This window comes from Crocodylus siamensis, chromosome 12 (genome assembly GCF_052110815.1).
Source record: "Crocodylus siamensis isolate JL-2025a chromosome 12, ASM5211081v1, whole genome shotgun sequence".
NCBI lineage: Eukaryota > Metazoa > Chordata > Crocodylia > Crocodylidae > Crocodylus > Crocodylus siamensis.
In genome coordinates, this window is record NC_143406.1 from 2,324,133 (window position 1) to 2,340,459 (window position 16,327).

General features: G+C 68.0%; 2 protein-coding genes across 8 annotated transcripts in view; both read right to left on the reverse strand.

Moving 5' to 3' along the window:
• ARHGEF19 (Rho guanine nucleotide exchange factor 19) lies at positions 1-11,459 on the reverse strand. Of its 3 annotated transcripts, none has more exons than XM_090023469.1 (17): positions 9,015-9,212; positions 8,696-8,767; positions 6,678-7,263; positions 5,703-6,086; positions 5,209-5,281; positions 5,006-5,082; positions 4,483-4,733; positions 4,133-4,293; positions 3,858-4,010; positions 3,535-3,664; positions 2,952-3,026; positions 2,576-2,665; positions 2,029-2,192; positions 1,580-1,738; positions 1,119-1,198; positions 808-912; positions 1-726 (listed from the first exon to the last, which is right to left on the reverse strand). In XM_090023469.1, the coding sequence occupies exons 3-17, from the start codon at positions 7,234-7,236 to the stop codon at positions 569-571; spliced, it is 2,619 nt and encodes an 872-aa protein (XP_089879595.1). In that variant the 5' UTR covers positions 7,237-7,263; positions 8,696-8,767; positions 9,015-9,212; the 3' UTR covers positions 1-568. The 3 variants fall into 3 exon arrangements, with proteins under 3 accessions (XP_089879595.1, XP_089879594.1, XP_089879593.1); XM_090023468.1 differs by lacking the exons at positions 8,696-8,767; positions 9,015-9,212 and adding exons at positions 9,699-9,967; positions 11,078-11,459 and having other exon boundaries at positions 2-726; XM_090023467.1 differs by lacking the exons at positions 8,696-8,767; positions 9,015-9,212 and adding an exon at positions 11,078-11,458 and having other exon boundaries at positions 2-726.
• The window catches only part of ANO7 (anoctamin 7), a 21,164-nt gene continuing 11,994 nt past the window's right edge, over positions 7,158-16,327 (reverse strand). For 2 of the 5 annotated variants that reach the window (XM_090023459.1, XM_090023460.1), the window contains exon 23: positions 13,178-16,230. In XM_090023459.1, coding sequence (XP_089879585.1) covers positions 15,919-16,230 — 312 coding nt within the window. In that variant the 3' untranslated portion in view covers positions 13,178-15,918. Of the gene's footprint in view, positions 7,264-13,177; positions 16,231-16,327 lie in introns of those variants that run through there. The other 3 variants (XM_090023464.1, XM_090023461.1, XM_090023463.1) reach the window with 3 other exon arrangements.

The following is a 16,327-nucleotide window of genomic DNA, read 5'->3' on the forward strand; positions in this document are numbered from 1 at the left end:
AGAGAGGTTCCTCAGGACCCTGCCTGGCACCTCGGCTGCAGCTCCCCGCCCTGCCGGGGCCGATGCTCCCGCACCCCCGCGCCAGGGAGCAACGCCCATGCCCGGGGTCTTGTCCTTGCGGTCTCGGCCCAGCCCTCAGTAGGCACAACGGGCCCCAGGGATCATGCTGCGGCTTTCTGAGGGAGTCAGGCCCTTCCCTGAGACCCATCCTCCCTCCAGGGGATCCAGGCACCTAACTCCCTTGGGCTCCCTTGAAACTCTGCAGCCACACAGCCGCGGGGGCCTGAAGATGCCCCTTGCTGGATGAGGGGAGCTCGGCTTCGCTCGGTCCCAGCCCTCGCCCAGCAGTCGGGGCAGAGGTGAGATGCCCGCTGCACCGGCCATGCAGCTGTGCCTCCCCGGGCCCGGTCAGGATCTGGCCCCGAGGTGCCCACGCGTCCCCCTCCAGGAGAGCGGCCGGAGGAGAAGGCAGGTCCGTGCAAGGAGAGGCCTCGTTCCCGGGGGCCGCTGGAGACCCCCAGGCACAGCCCCGGGTCTCTGTCCAGGGGAGGGGTCCTGCCCCGGGGGCTCAGGCCTGGCCCTGCTCCAGCTTGCGCGTGGCGTGCTTGAGGCGGTCGCTCTCCCGCAGGTTGCGCAGCCGGGCGCTGCGGCTGGTGATCTCCTCCACGTGGCCCTTGGGCACCCAGCCCCGCTCGCCGTCCGACAGGCGGATGGCCTCGATCCACCCTGCGCGACAGAGACGGCCCCGCGTTAGCCGGGCGGGGGGCGGGGGTGCCGCTGCGGGGAGCGGGGTGCGCAGCCCCTCACCGTCGCTGGTCCTGGTCTTGACGGCCAGGATGTCGGCCTTCTCCAGCGTCAGCTCGTCGTGCTCCTGGGCCTTGTAGCCCTTGACGCACTGCACCTGGGCGCTGTCTAGGAGCGGGACGCAGGCGTGAGCGGCCGGCCGGGGCACCCCCCAGGATCGGGCCCCAAGGGGTGCCCCACTGTAATGCTAGCGGGGGGGCAGACCGGCGCGACCGCACCGACGGTCCGGGGGCCGTCCCAGCAGAGCGGCTGGGCTGCAATCGGGACGATGCCCCGACGGCTGGGGAGTGGGGCAGCTCGCGGCGGGCAGGTACCTGCGGTCTCGGTGACGTGCTCCTTGCCCGCCCGGGGGCTGCAGGGCACCATCGCCGACATCCATCGCTGCTTCTCGCTCCTGCGGGAGAGGCTGGTCAGCAGAGCCCCTGCCCCGCGGCAGGCCACGGTGGCAGCTGGGAGAGAGTATCCCTGAAGGACCTAACCGTGAACGCCGGAGATCCCTCCCGGACGGCCCCACTCCGCTCCAGCACTGGACCGAGCGGCGGCCTGGACACCACCTCTGCTGCGCTCGGGACCCACGGGGTACCCACCCTCAGCTGTCGGGGCAGAGGCCTACCCAAAACCCTCCAGGGATGAGGATGCTGAGCTGGCCTAGGGGATCTGGGCCGGCCCAGCTGACCGTGCAGTCTCCCCGGCACTCCATGCGTTGACCTGGTACCGCAGTGCTTCCAGGACCGGTGCAAGAAAAACAGGAAAAAAAAAGTCTCCCGGCACTCACTCGGTCTGCGCCCGCAGCAGGATCTGGTGCTTCAGGCTCTGGCTGTCGAAGAGCTGCAGGTGGAAGATCTGCCCCGGGATCCCCTGGAGCTTCTTGCTCAGGTCGGTCACTTTGAGCTCGGGCATCTTGGCGTGAGCGAACACGGCAAACTTCCCCGTCCTGCGGGCGAGGAGCGAGAGGGCCCGCTCGGTGCCTGTGATAGCGCCGAGCCGGCCGGGCCCTCTGGGCAGAGCTGAGTATCGCCAGCACCCGAGATAACCCCAGCCGCGAGCACCCATGGGCGCCTGCCCTCCGAGATGCCCCCTGTCCCGGGGGACTCGAGTGGGGGTGCCAGGTCGGAGAGAGCTAGACTGGTCCACGCTGCCACCCCTCTGCTCCCTTGGCCTTGTGCCAGGGTCTCACCTCCCCCGGCAGCCCCCCGGGACCCAGACCCGCGCCCCAGCTCTCACTCCTTGCGTCGGGACAGCAGGAGACAGTCGTTGAAGAGGTGCAGGTACACCGTGCGGGTGCACAGCTTGAACTTGGAGGCGAACGTGCTGAGCAGCGGCACGTCCACTTCCACCAGCTCCCCGTGTTTCACGAGCCAGCGCGACTGGGAGATCAGCGGGAAGATCTGGGGGGGAGGGAGGAGGTGGGGAATCGGGCCCGTGGGTCCCGGGAGCTCAGAGCAGCGTGTGCCGATTGCCAGCGGGAAGCAGCAGTGCCGTGGGCGCTTTCGGGGCCTGCCGCCCTTGAGCTTGACGCCGAATAGCGAGAGCTGGGAGCTGCGCGCCAGCTTGTGCAGTGCCCATTGCCCCAAGCTGGTTCCTTGCAGGTCCCGTCTGATACCTGACCTGAGCGCAGCGCCTTGGGGCAGGGACAGACGTACCCGAGCGCAGGTCTCTGCAAGGTCCCGGTCCTTGCTGCTCTCCCCGGAGTCGCTGCCTTGCAAGAGGTGCCCGGCTCTTTCCCCACTCCCTGCCCTGTGCCCGGGGGAGGGATACTCACAGCACTCACCTTACTCTCAAAGTGGATTTTCTTGTTCAGGTGAATGAGCTCCTCTGTCCTCTTCATGGAGCGGACACTGGCGTTGCACTCCTTCACCAGCTGTGGGGAGACGCGTCTCTTAGGGGCCTGCTCACTGCTCCCATCCGGCCAGCAGCCCCCGCGGACCTGCCCCGGCGTCCCCTGATTGCCGGTGTCGGGGGGTCTCCCACCCCAGCCTCCAGAAAGGCAAACTAGAGCTCCCCCAGGCTCTGGTGGGGTCTCACCCGCATGTCCAGAGATGCAGCGATGCACCCACAGGCCCTGCTCCGCTCCGCCGTGCCCTCCCACCGCGCCGGAGCAAGCGCCCAGGGACTCGCCGCCAGGCTGGCACGGACATGCCCCATACCTTCTTGAGCTCGTTGAAGGCTTTGGTGGCCGTGTCCTCATCCCGGGAGCCCTGCAGGGTCCGTTTCAGGATGTTCTGCAAGCAGGGGACGTAGGGACCTGAGCTGCCCAGAACGTGCGTGGGATCCGGCCGGCACGCGCCCGTGAGGGGACATCCCGCCCGCGCACCCAGCCCCACCTTCGCCCGGCGAGACCCGCTCTGATCCAGGCTCTGATTTCCCCCATCGCTTTGCACCGTCACAGTGTTAGGGAGATGCCAGAGCCCAGCCACCACTGTCGCAGCGCGAAGCTCTCAATTCATCTATTGCACACGGACGGTTTTGTTCCCAAAACCGCCCCAAAGGCCTGAAAATCACGGGAGCCTAGCGAGCTTGGGCTGCAAGGGAGCGCCAGTGGCCGCAGCTAGCCTAACCCTGCCTGAGGCAGGATCAGCCCTGTCCAAACCATCCTGCACACATCCATCCTCTCACCTCCTCATTGCTGCTAAGGTCGCTTCCCAGGCCAGCACTCCCCTCCTCTGCCCTGCCCGCCCTGCTCTGTGCCCCAGGAGACCTCCCCCGGGGGCCCGGCGCGGCAGGGCTCACCTCCACCAGCATCTTCAGGCGCATGATTCTCTGGAAGGGCAGGATCAGGAAGGACGTGAGGGGCAGGCGCTGACACACGGGCCCCTCTTCCAGCTTGGCCAGGATGCCTGGGAACTTGGCATTGTCCTGCCTGCAAAGACAGGGCGTTGGGAGGGTCCCAGGAGGTGCAGAGACCAGGGGTGCTCCCAGCGGGGGGAAATGTTGGGGTGCCCGCACAGAGCTTCCCTTCGAGGAGCTGGGACAGGACCGTGGAGACGGCGGGTGAGCCCCCCGAGGACCCCGTGCCCCCACCCCCGCCTCCCCGTGGCGAGCGGGGCACGCACAGCAGGCGCTGGTAGGTCTGCTCCTGGTAGGCCTGGTTGGTGACGTAGGGCAGGTAGACGCGGCGGAAAGCGGGGCAGTGGCGCAGCACGATGTCGCACACGTCGAAGAGCAGGATGTCCTCCTCCAGCCGCTCCTCCAGCTCCAGCAGGAACCTGCCGGGGTCACGGCACCGTGCGGGGGCTCAGGGGAGCGGGCACGGCCCCCTGCCCCGCTCCTGTGCCCCTTTGGGGGGCAGGGTCTCTACGGGGCTTGAGCGGGCAACCTCTGAGCTGACCTTTCGCTGACGTCCTTCACCTCGGGCAGCTTGGAGAAGAGCCACTGCTTCTCCTGGGGCCCCAGGCACTCGTTCAGCTCCCGGGAGTTCATGAAGTGGTCCACCGCGATGGACAGGCTGTGGATGTACGAGGCCTCCGAGGTGATCAGCTCAAACTTGGCCTGCGGGGGCGGGGGGCAGAGGCCCTGAGTTGGGGACGGGCATCAGGGTGGGGATGGCCGCGTGCCACCGGCATCGCCCCCCGCTACGCCTGGCGAGAGATGCCAGGGGACCGAGCAGCTGCCTCGTGCCAGCCCCCATCGCCGCGGGGAGGGCGATGCCCGGTCCGTGCCAGCGGGCTGAGCGCCCACCTCCTGCAGCTTGCACTCCTGGAGGCTGATGGTGCCGAGGACCCCGCTGCTCCGCACGTCCGGGATGTCCTGCCACAGCGAGAAGGTGGAGCCGCGGGACGCGCGCTGCGAGCGGAAGGAGCTGCTGGGAGACAGGTTGGTCTTGGGCGGCGCCAGCGCCTCGTCCTCCTCCTCCGCCAGCGCGTCCTCCCGCTTCTGCCGCTGGATCTCCCGGTCGATGGCCACGGCGCTGTACTCCTGGTACAGGATGGCTGCGGGGCGGCGGGGCGGGATTCAGGGCTCCCGCGCCGGCACCGGCACCGGCAGAAGGGTGCCCTCCGCCCCAGCACCCAGGGTAGGAGGCCCGTGCCTGCCCAGGCCATGGGGAGATGGGTGCACAGCCCGTCTCCGGGGGCAGGAGGGCCGTGGGCCGTGCCCTCCAGCACGGCGTGGCGGGGCACTGGCTCTCCTCTCTAGGCCCCCGGGCCCTGCCCTTGCCCGGGCCGCAGGGGCCGAGGCCTGGGGCGGGACCGCGGCTGCTTACAGTTCAGGAGGAACCGGGACTGCCGCCTCTCGTGCTTCAGCGCGGCCCCCCCGGGGGCCTCCTGCTCCGCCTTGGCCCTGGAGAGAAGGGGAGAGGCCCCGGCCAGGCATGAGGGCTTAGACCTGCCCCTGCCCAGGTGACCCCACGCCCGGGTGTCATGGCCCCGCGTCTCCCGCATCCAGAGGAGAGCCACCGGCCTGTACCTGGGCCCGCCGTCGCTGGCTGGGGGCGGATGCTCGTCGGCGCCGCAGCTCCGCTCCCTTCCTCCCAGTTTCCCTGCAACGAGCGGGAGCAGGTTTGCACGGTCCCTGAGCCGGTGCCTTCCTCCCCTGCGAGGGGCACCGCGGTCCCCGTCTCGGTGCACAAGGGAAAAGCCCACAATGCACCTGTGCAGAGATGGGCACCACTCGCACCCGCAACCCCTCGCCTGCCTTGCGTCCGAGCGCCTTGCTCGCCAAGCCAGCGGGCCCTGCCGGCTACGGGGAAGGGGAGAAGCGACCCGCTGCGTGGCAGAGTGGGTTCCCCACCAAAGACAGGCGGCAGGGCCACGGGCATTTGGGCTAGGTGCGGAGACCACACTCTCCCGAGAGCCACAGGAGTAGGACGGAGGGCCCAAGCAAGGAAGGACGCGAACTCGCAGGCAATCAACAGCTCCGAGCCAACCGCACCAGTGTGACCAGTGCGAAAACCCCAGTACCTTCCTGGCTTGCCCCAGCTCCTTTCTCCTTGGCAGCGCCGCGGGCGGACAGGGACTTGCCCAGCTTGAGGGCGAAGGTGCCGCGGCGCTGAGACAGCTGCAGCCGGTTCACGAGCTCCGAGGCGGAGAAGCGTCGCCTCTCCTGATCCGCCGAGGCCTTGGCGCTCTGGCCGCCCGCGTGCGGGGGCAGCGCCAGGTCCAGCGTCTCGGGCACCTCGCGGGGGTACCCATCCGGAGCCGGCCCCAGCGCCCGCAGCGCCATCTCCCCCAGCGTGAGCTCCCCTGCGGGCCGCGTGGCCTCGGGGCACGGGAATCGCCTGTCCCCCTCCAGGCTGGGGATGCTGTCGCTGGGGCTGTCCGGGGAGTAGACCCGGATTTTCCTCCCTGCAAGGAAGGGGGAGACGGTCAGCTGCACTGGAGGGAAGCGCGGGGCAGGGAGGGCGCCGTGGGATGGGGCTTCAGCCGCAGGAGGCTGCTTCCCGCTCCTGGATGAACGCATGCAACACGCTCAAGCTGGGGGAGGGAGGTGCGACTCAGGCAGGGAGAGTGTCGCACACTCCATGCTCTCGTGAGGTAGGCCTGCAGGTTACAGATGGGGAAACTGAGGCACAGATGCAGCCAATGGCCTCCAGACTCGCCACTGCAAAGCTTTCTTCCCCCCCGTGCCTCACCACACCGCTCTTTGCACATGCGCGTTCCAGCAAGAGGTGCATCCCAGAGCTAAAAACCCTGGAAGGCTAAGTGATGTGCCCAAGGTCGCACTGGGGGGCAGTGGCAGAGCTGCCAAGGGAGCTGAGCCAGGTCCAGGCCCAGGTCGTGGCCTGTCCTCCTCCAACAACCTCCCGCTACACGAGCGGGCTCCGCGTGGGGCGCTCCCCGGCTGCCTCTGGGCCGCGGGCTGCCGGGTTCTCCGTGCACGGAGAACAACCGTAGCTGGGTCTCGTACCAGGCGAGTCCCCTGTGGGGAGTACTCACAGGCCAGCTTCTCCTTGCCTGTCCCCTGGGACCCTCGCCGCCGGGCGGCCGGCCCGCCGAGGAGCTCGTGGAGAGAGGAGTCGCTGAACGACGAGGGGGGCGAGTCGGACGCCTCGGGGGGGCGGCCGTGGGGCCAGCTGTCCGCCTTCCCCTGCACCTGCCGGCCCTGCGGGGCGCAGAGCCCTGCCGACCCGGGCTGCGCGCCCCCGCCCCCGGCACAGCTTCCAGAGGCGACCCAGGCGTCCGGGATCCAGCCCGTCCCGTGGCAGAAGTCCAGGTAGCCCTGCGGGGCGGGGGGCCAGCCTTCGGGGCACGGCGGGGGGCTCTCTGGGCCCCGATCCTCGGAGGAGCTCTGGAACAGGCCGCGGTCCCCTGGAGCCGGCGGCTGGAGGGCGGGCAGCTCCACGAAGGACAAGCTCTCCTGCTTGCAGACGGCCACGTGGTGCCTGGCCGGGCCCTGGGGCTCGCCCACGGTGAGGACCCCCATGCCCTCGCTGGCGTGACGGTACGGCGCTGAGGTCAAGTGCGGCTGGAAGTCAGGCCGGGGGCGGTAGTCCATCCCCAAGGGCAAGGCCGGGCCTCAAACCTGGAGGGGGGAGACACAGCAAGGCATGCATCAGGGACGGGGCACGATGGCTCGGCGACCGGAGGAAGCCACCGCGGTGGCGGGCCACGAGGCTTTGGCCACCCCAGGGGCCGTCTGGGCCACGTGCCTGGGAGAAAGAAGCCCCTTCACTTCTCCCTGCCCCGGCGGGCGACGATGCAGCCCAGCTGCCTCCTTCCCGCGGCCTGGAAACCCGGGCGTCACCCGGAGCAGCCGGGCCCGAGGGAGCGAAGCCTCCCTGCAGCGACTGCCACCACGGAGCCGGCTGCCGCGGGGAAGCCCTGCTCCGGCTGCCAGGGTGGTTCCCCGCGCACAAAGGATCCCATTCATCCGTGCCCGTGCGTGACCCGGAGCCGTGTTTGCTTTCGCGGCTCGATGGCCGTTCGCGGCGCGGTGGGAGCTGATGAGCTGGCCGGGGACTGGACACGTACAATGGCTCGGCTTTATCTGCTCCCTGCACCCGGGGTCTGGTAGACAGACACGGGGACGGACCGCCAGCTGGGGTAAGTCCACCCAGAGCCCTTGGGCCTCAGTTTTCCCATCTGCAAAATGGAGCTAATGACCCCAACTTCCCCTGCAATCTGCTTTGTCATGACCCACAGGTTATTTTCCCTCCCACTGACAGCTGGAGAGACCCTGCCAGCCTTCAGTTCAACGGGAACAGTGCCAGCCGCTGAACCACCCAGCATGGGCTGGTCTCCCGGCCGCTTTGCTCTGAAGCCCCGATCGCGAAACCTCAGAGCCGCCAAAACCCCAGAGAACGTCTCCTGCCCAGATCAGAAGGGAAATGTTTCCAGGAGGTGGCTGGATGCAGGTCCCGGGAGGACCAAGCCAGTGCCCCCGGACGGCGCCAAAGGGGCCAGCTCCCCTCCGGACTGGGTCCGGATTGATCCTGTTCGGAAGGACGCAGGCGTCCTGGCTGCCAGGTCACACTCGGCCCCTCTCCATTTCTGCCCTGCGCGGCACCACCCGCTCCCGCTCAAAGCGGGTACAAGCAGAGAGAGGCTGCAATTGCCCCTCTCGCCGTCCCTCTGCCCAAGGAGCCCAGCCCTGTATCAAGATCAAGACCAGGAAGCTGGCTGCCACCTCCGCTCGACCCGCTGGCAAGGGTGGCAGCAGCTGGGCACCGTTTGGCTGTGGGCTTCACCCTCCCCGGGCTGTCTGCATGCAGAGACACTGGGAAGGAAGAAGATCCCTCCAGCCGGCAGCAAAGACTTGCCCAGAGCAACAGCTCTGCTGCAGTTAAAACCAAGACTCCTGTCCTGGAAATCACGGGCGCACGGGCTTGCAAACAGCTGCAGGGTGGCACCGAGATGGCTGCGGGGACGGGATCTGTGGCATCTGTCTCCCCTGGCGGGGAGCGGTGTGAGGGGCCCGGGGATGCTGGGGTTTTCCCCCAGGGCTTGAATCTTACCCCTCGCGCCTCGCTGCCTGCTGAGTTGGTCTCAGGTGACGCTGGCACCCGTTGCCCTTTGCAGGAAGGTGACTGTGACCCGGGGGCCAAGGGGAACGAAGGAAGAAAGCATCAGAAATCAGAGCCGAGTTGAAATCAGCCTCCTCTTGAGACGACCCACGTGCCGTGCACATGGCGCCTGCTCTTGGCAGCCCTGCAGGGCTGCCATCATTAGGGCTCAGAGTCAACACCCGGTGAGGGGCCAGGGCGCATGTGCCGGCTGCTCTCTGTGCAAGCCGTTGGCCTGAGAGCCGACCTTGCCGAGTGCTCTCAAACCCACCTGGAGGCATCTAGGAAACCCAAGAAGGGTGAAGGACTGTGGCCCATGGCAAAGCCATCCCGGCGCGTTGCTTCTCGAGGGAGATCCGTAGGCGGGGTCACTACCAGCGTTGGCCCGAGCAATGGGGCTTCACTGAGCACTGGGGAAGGTGGCCTAGCTCCACACCGTCCTGCTTGAAGAGCTGGCACGGAGGAGCTCCTTGGTTAAACAGTAACTCGTGTTTCAGAGGAACAATAAATCCGGAAAACAAAGTTCAGTGTCTTATGGCCGGCTTATCAGCACCGAGGGCTCGCACTGGCCCCGTCACCCCCGGCGCACTGTAGCTCCCGGGGGAAAATGGGTGGGGAAAGAAATGCCCCACACTGCAAAACCTTATAACATCCCCAAACTGCTGGCAGTGCTTCAAGGGGGTCTCAAATGGTCCCCAAATGCAGACGATGCTTTTTCCGACCGCTGCCGCCCCAACAACTGGCAAATTCAAGCGCAACCCTCGTGGCAAGTCATGGGCTAACCAGCAAATGGGAAGGGGGCCCCGGGCGCCGCGGAGCCCGACTCTGGGTTACAATCCCAGCACGCTGCCCTTCTCTGGCTCGGCGGCTGGGAGAAACCCTCCCTGCGCTGGCTGCGAGGCAGAGCCAGGCCGGATTTCAGAGCAGTGGCGCACAATGCAAATATGGCACATACCTCGGCCTTGTTGTCTTGGGTCTAATTACCCCCGACACGCTCGTTAGGAGCAACACGTCGGCGCCTGGGGGCCCTGTTGCTCCTAAGCAGCTGTTGCTGTTATGGGAAGCGCCGAGTAGGGAAAGAGTTGGGAGTGGGGAGGGTAGGTTGCTGGGGAAAGGTCATATCGAGCGGTGCTGGGACGAGGTTGTTGCTCATATCAGGTGCTGCTGCAAATGGGTGTGGACTGCATTATGGAGTCAGCTTTGGTTGTCCATTCCCGGTGGCTTCTGCCAGAGCAAGGGGCAGAGTTAGGGTTTCGCCGTGGAGGGTGCTAAGTACCGTCATGCAACGCTGGGCATTAAGGAAGCTCCAGACAGTCAACGGGGGTGAACGAGTGTCCATTGACCCGGGGGGCTGTAGCGGGCACTGTCGTGGGTGCCGTCTGGGAGGGAAAGCTCCCAGCCTAATGGTGTCCCTCCCTCGCCCCTGCTCCAGGCCTGGTGCTTCTCCTCCCCAGGAGGGGATGCAAGGGGACAAAGCCCCTCCGGCCTGGATGCAGCTGGCAGGAGCGGATCCCAGGGAAATCCCGGAGCGGAGACTTGGAGCCGGGAGAGCTGGGGGGGCTTGGAACAGGACTTGGGGAAGGGCAGCAAATCCCACCCCAGAAAGACCCCCTGGCTTCGGCAGCCGGGGCCAGACCCAGGCATGAGAGCAGCAGCTGGGGGGCAGGACACCTGGGTCCCAGCAATCACGGGGCCACAGGCCCTGCTGCCTCCCCAGCCAACCCCTCCTGCCTCGGCAGGGAACCAGGGATGGCACCCACGGAGCCCGGAGCCCCGTCTGCACGGGAACCGGAGCCACGAGTCCCGGAGGAGGCTTCGGATGCTGGTTGTGGGGCGCAGCACCCCAGCCACCCCGCTGCAGGCAGCAAGCTCCCCAGGACAAAGGCCGCCCCGCGGAGGAGGAGGGAGCAAGGAGGGAGGCCACGCGGTTACCTAGCGGGCATTCGGCCAAGGCCCCGGGGCTTCTCCCTCTCTCCTGGGAGTCGCGCCGAGGGATCTGCCGCGACCAGATCGCGCTCAGCTCAGCGCCGCGGGGGACGGGGGCTTGGCTGGGGGGGGACGAACATGCCTACCGAACCTCCCTCCGCCAGGCGGGCTGTCCCCTTGCCCCCGCGCTGAGCTCATGGGCCTGGACACGGCCCCACGCGTGGTGGGGGCAGTGGGATCCCGGGAACAGCCTTTGCACCTCAGCTCCCTGAGCCCAGGAGACGCCTTCTGGGCCCCAGGGTGGCTGGGCACGATCCTGGCCCTCGGGGGCCTACCCCTGGCCTCTTGCCCCGTGCCACCCAGAACAAAGGCAGACGCAGGCGAGAGGGAAGGCCGGACGGGAGGTACCTCATTGGCACGCCGGTGCGCGGCGCCGGCGGCAGCTGCAGCTCCGGGGAGGCGTCCCATGCCTCCTGCCTCGGCGCCCGCCGACACGAAGCCCCGCTGCCCGGCGCTGCCGGGCCCGGGAGGCCTCAGCGGCCGTGCCTCCGCTTGGCGCTGCCCCGCTTCTCCCCCGCCGCCCGGGGACTTCTTCGCTTCATCTCCGGCACCTGCTGGAGCTGCCCGAGCCGGAGCTGCCTCCGGTAGCCCCAGGCCGGCGCGGCGCGGCGCGGGCGGGCGTGTATGAATCCCTCGTCTGTGCGCCGGCTGCACGGGCGGCGGAGGGAGGAGGAGGAGAAGGGGGGACGAAGGGGCTCGAGGGGCGCGGTGCTGTGCTGACTTGCCCGCTGGCTTCTCCTCTGCCGCCCGCCCCACCCTCCCGCTTCCCCAGGGACGTGCCTTCGCAGCAGCGAAAACAGGTTCGTCTGGTCGGGAGACGCGTGGGGAAGGTGCCAGAGGTGGAGAGGGAGCCGCCGAGCCAGACAATAGCGGCCCTGTCCTCCCGGCCGGGCTTGGACGGGGAGAGCGGGAGGCGGAGGCGCGGGGCAGGCCAGGGCCTGGGCGTCCCCGGGGCCTGCTCACAGCCCACGGGCCCAGCTGTTGCACGTCCAGCCATTTCCGAGGCACGAAAGCATTGGCACAGACCCCCCGTCTGCCTGCAGACACCTCATCCAAAGCCCAAACCCTGCCCGGGGTGTTAACTCTGGACCTTCGGGCCGGCAGCGTGCCCGGGAGCTGTATTTTGCAGCCAGCTGTTTGGCGGAGGTGCTTCGTGCGGGGGGCTGGGGGCCCTGGGCCAAAGCAGCCAGTTGCACGGCTGGAGGAAGGATACGAACGGCAAAGGGCGCAGCGGGGGGGAGAGGCTGTGGCCCAGGCGCCGTGGGGGTGGGCACGGGCCGCGGGTGCGCATGGCGGAGGGGGTTGCAGCAGGTGGGAGCTGGCAGGGCCGGACCTGCGTGGGCGCCCGAGGCAGCGGGGGGAAAGGCTTCCCACCTGCATGCCCGGAGCAGCGAGTGGGAGCAGAGCCCGCTCCCGGAAAGCCGAAAGGAGGAGGGAAAAAGGAAGGAAAAAGCCCCCCTCGCTGCTGCTGTGCTGTCAACACAAGTTCAAGGCCGGGGGGGAGTTTCGGAGGCAGCGCACCCCGGGCCTGCTCACAAGCAGCGTCCTGTCCCCCTCCCACCCCACCTGCCTGGCATGCCCCTCATTATCCACCCCCTCCGGCGGCCTTTAATTATGTCAGATCCCAGCAGATAAATCAGCCCGCTGGCAGGCGCGGCTCGGGGAAGGGCCTCCCGCTTCGCCGCTCCGAGATGTGGGGCCGTAGGCTGGCGATGGGGACGGGGGCACGTGGGCAGGAGGTGGCGGTGCTCCCTGGGTATGGGGTCGCATCCCAGGGGAACCGTAGGAGGGACCCGCAGAGGTGACGGCCGGGGCACCGGGGAACTCGCCCGCTGGGGTCCCTGCCTGCGTGCTCCTGGGGTGGGCTGGCATCTCCCCGCCAGGACCCCCCACCCCGGCGTGACCCAGGGACGGGGCAAGTGCAGAGATGGCACCGAGGGCCAAGCGACGACGGCGAGGCGTAACTGGGCTGGCGCGGCGCGTGCAGACCTCCCCCCCGTCATTTATGCAGGCCCGTAAATGCCGGGGGGGGGCCGCTCCGAAGCGCAGAGCCGACGGCGGGGGCACGCGGCCCCCGGCAAGGAGCTCGGACGCAGGCGCTGAGCAAGGGTTGCCCGCGGGCGGCGCAGCTGGAGGGCGCCCAAAGCCGGCAGCTGGGCCCCTTGCAGCCTCGGGGAGCTCCGCGGCCGGCTCGGCTGTGCCCGTGGCCTCCGGGGCCGGGCTGTGACTCAGCCTGCAACTCCCCGGGCGGGCGCCGGGTCCACCCACGGCTGAAGGCTGCTCTGGCGGGGAGCTGCCGTCTGGGCCCTTTTCCAGGCTGCCTCCAACCAGGGGACGCTGAGGCACAGGGACGATGCAGATCTCCTGCTTCCCGGCCCAGTGCTCCCCTCGGTCCCATCCTGCAAGCGCCCAGCCCCGCATTGGCGTCCCTGCCCCCCCGGACACGCACACGCATGCACACACGGCTGCCGTGGGCTCATGCCGAGTGTATTGGACGCCCACACACGCAGCGCACGGCTGGGCGGCGCACAGCCCCCGCGGGGTCCTGAGCGTGAAGCGCAAAGACCAGGTCCAGAAGCAGCGGCGGTGGCAGCGGTGCGGGGGGCTGTTATGTCGGGGGAGAGTGCCCCCCGTCGGGATGGAGGGAGGAGGAGATCCAGGCGACGATGGCGCTGGCTTCTGCGCTCGTGCTCTCACCGCCGGCTGGCAGCCCCGGCGAGGGGCCTGGAGCAGCCCCCGACATGCTGCGAGGTGGCTGCGGGTCTTGCAGGGGGGTCGCTTGCCTCTGGCTCACGCGGCAGCAACTGGGAAAGAGCCTGAGAAGGGCCCTGGGCTCGGTCCACCCGAGTCCCGACTCTCGGCTGCGTGCACAGGTCTCCGGGGGGCCGGAGGGGATGAGCTGGGTCCTTCGACCCCTGCTGCAGCCGGACACAGAGCGGGGTGAAGCGGGGAGCTCCTGCTCCGGAGCGACACGCTGGGCTGGCTCCAGCCCTGCCTCCCCATGTCCACCCAGCCCGAGCAGGAGTCTCTGGCCTCTGCCCACGGAGGCAGCAGGCCCTCAGTGGAGCGTGGGCAGGACCATGGCGGCCCTGCCCGATCCTCGCGCCGTCTCCGAGGCCGGGCGATGAGGGGGGCGGGTGGGGGGCCGCTCCGAGCCGTCTCTGCCTTCCCTTCCAGCAGCCGCCCCGGCCTGGCGGCTAGGTCATGCTGCTGGGTGAAAGGCTGCTTGCTGCGTGGGGAGGAGACGGAGCACCCGGGTTAGCGTTCATCCCCCGGGACTGCCTGTCCCCGTCCCCAGAGCCAGGACCCAGCGTGCTCCCAGAATCAGCACCAGAATCGGGCCCAAATCAGCCCAATTCCCCGCAGGAGCGGGGCCAGCACGGCTCCGGCGGTGCAGTAGCTCACACTGGACCTGTTCCTCTCTGGGCTTCAGCTCTCCTACCCCTTGGAAAGCCTGGGTGCACCCGGCAGCCTCCCTGCCCACGGCCGTCTCTCCCCAGACCCTGCCCCTAGGAGCCAGGCTCGGCCCCGGGGTGCAGCTGGCAGCGGGGAGCTGAGCTGTGCCCTTGGCTCTGGCCTCGCCTGTCTACGTAGGAGATTTCAGGAAGCCCAGAGCCGACCTAGCTCCGTGCAGACTGAGCCCAGCGGCGCCCGCGCGCCAAGGGCAGCTGGTGCAGACCCCTGCAACCCCCCAGGGATGTGGCTATCCCCCATCACGCCAGTGGGATGCAGCGGACAGCACGGCCTGCTGCTGGGGGGCCTCAGCCTGGCTCCTTCCACCTGCCCAAGAGGCAAATGTACGCCAGCCCTTGCCTGCCCCCAGCCCCTGTGGACCGAGGGAGGAGGGGGTCACATGCTGACCCTGTGGCTGAAGCTATCCCAAAATTAACCAGGCTGCCAGGACCCCCTGGAGAATGCCAGTGACGTGGTCCCATGTGCCATGGATGGAGGCGTGGGGAAGCGTGTAGGGATGGGGACACTTACCACAGGGCCACCACACGGTCCTGCTGTCCCGGGTGAAGACAGTGGAAGACATGAGCACCACGAGCACACACATGTACAGCACACACACAGCACGCCACGAGACACAGCCACGGGAGCTGCACCCTGTGCCCAGCATCCTCCCGCCACCCACGGTCCACTCTGGGTGGGCAGAGAGATCCAGGCCCGCTTGCCCCAGTGGCTAATTCCCCCCCACCCTGGGGTCAGCTGCAGGGAAAGCCAGGGCTGGATTTCGGTTTGCCCAGATGGGATTTTGGAGGAGGGGGTGGCTGTCGCCTGGGGCAGAGCTGAGAGAGGCCACGCTGCCTCCTCCGGGCACGGAGACAGACGGGCAGGCACAAGGGTGCCTCAGTGCCCGCCTCGGGGACAAGAGTGCACCTGCTGTGCTGGTCCCCCGCTCTGGGACACAGCTCTGGACACGGATCGTACGCACACGCATGTGCACGTGCAGCGGACGTGATGCACATCTAAGCAGGGTGGAAAGGAACGAAGAGTGGGAGATGAGATCCAGGCATCCCATGAGCGACAGCCGCTCTGGGGGCAGCTGCCAGGCAGAGCAGCACCAACCCACTGGGACTCAAAGGGGTGGTGCCCAGACGTGCTGCCCTACGGGGCTGATCCCCTTGCAGGGGTGCCCGCCAGTCACTGGCTCACCCCTTTCAAGAGTGGCATGGAAGGATCCTGGGGCTTTGGGACAAGCCGGAAAGGGATCTCGGGCTGGAGCTGGTGACATCCCCTTGCCATCAGCAGGGCCGTGGGGTCCATCGAGCCCGGTGTCCCATCTCTGGGGATGCTATAGAGGCAGAGCCTTGAACCGGAGATCTCTAGCCCGATCCATGCCCTTTCAATGCCCTCTCTGGCACCCACTGTGATGAGGTGAGAGGTGCCAGAGGAAATAGATTCAACAAATCTATTTGTTCAACACCCACAAATAGACTGATGAATAGATCTGCTAATAGACATGGATCCCGAACCCGCAGGGAGACGGCAGATGAGCCACTGGGGATGAAGAGCAAGGGCCACGTCTGGCAGAGCTGAGGGCTCGGCAGGGGGGAGTGGGGAGTATGGGACGGGCCCAAGGGGCATCAGCAGGGCTGTGTATGCAGTCACCCTCCCGAAGGGAGCTCGGCACTCCTCCGGCACCGATGCCAACCCCGGCAGCTGCCGTACAGGGGCCTGGCGTATAGCTAGACTGGCATCGTGGGAAGTACAGGGGCCGGGGGCCATGTCTGACCCTGCAGAGGGATCCCGTGTGCCTCCCGTGATGTGCTAACCCTGGCCGGGCACACAGACCCGAGCAGACACATAGGCACACGCACGCGGCGCCCGGCGCACTGACCTGGTGAGGGCGAGTCGGGACTCACCGTCAGCAGCACGTCGTGGTTGTCGGCCAGCGCCTGCTTGGCCAGGTACCGCTCACGCTTGATCTTCACCTCCAGCGACTCGGGGACGTCGGGCACCAGCCAGTCGATGAGGCGCAGGCAGAAGAAGACCACGTGCTGCGGGGGAGCGAGGGGTCAGGGACCGACTCGGGCCTGGGGACTGAGGAGCTCGATGATGGGGGTGCAGAAAACCCAGCAGTGGAGGGACCGATGG

Bases quoted from the DNA above. Each gene is read 5' to 3' on its own strand.
- ARHGEF19 (XM_090023469.1), bottom strand. From the start codon at position 7,236: ATGGACTACCGCCCCCGGCCTGACTTCCAGCCGCACTTGACCTCAGCG. The intron at 4,294-4,482 runs GTGGGCGCTCAG...CCGCCCCCGCAG, and splicing joins AGGAGTGCAAGCTGCAGGAG to GCCAAGTTTGAGCTGATCAC. The intron at 1,199-1,579 runs GTGAGTGCCGGG...CCTCTCCCGCAG, and splicing joins CTGCTGCGGGCGCAGACCGA to GAGCGAGAAGCAGCGATGGA.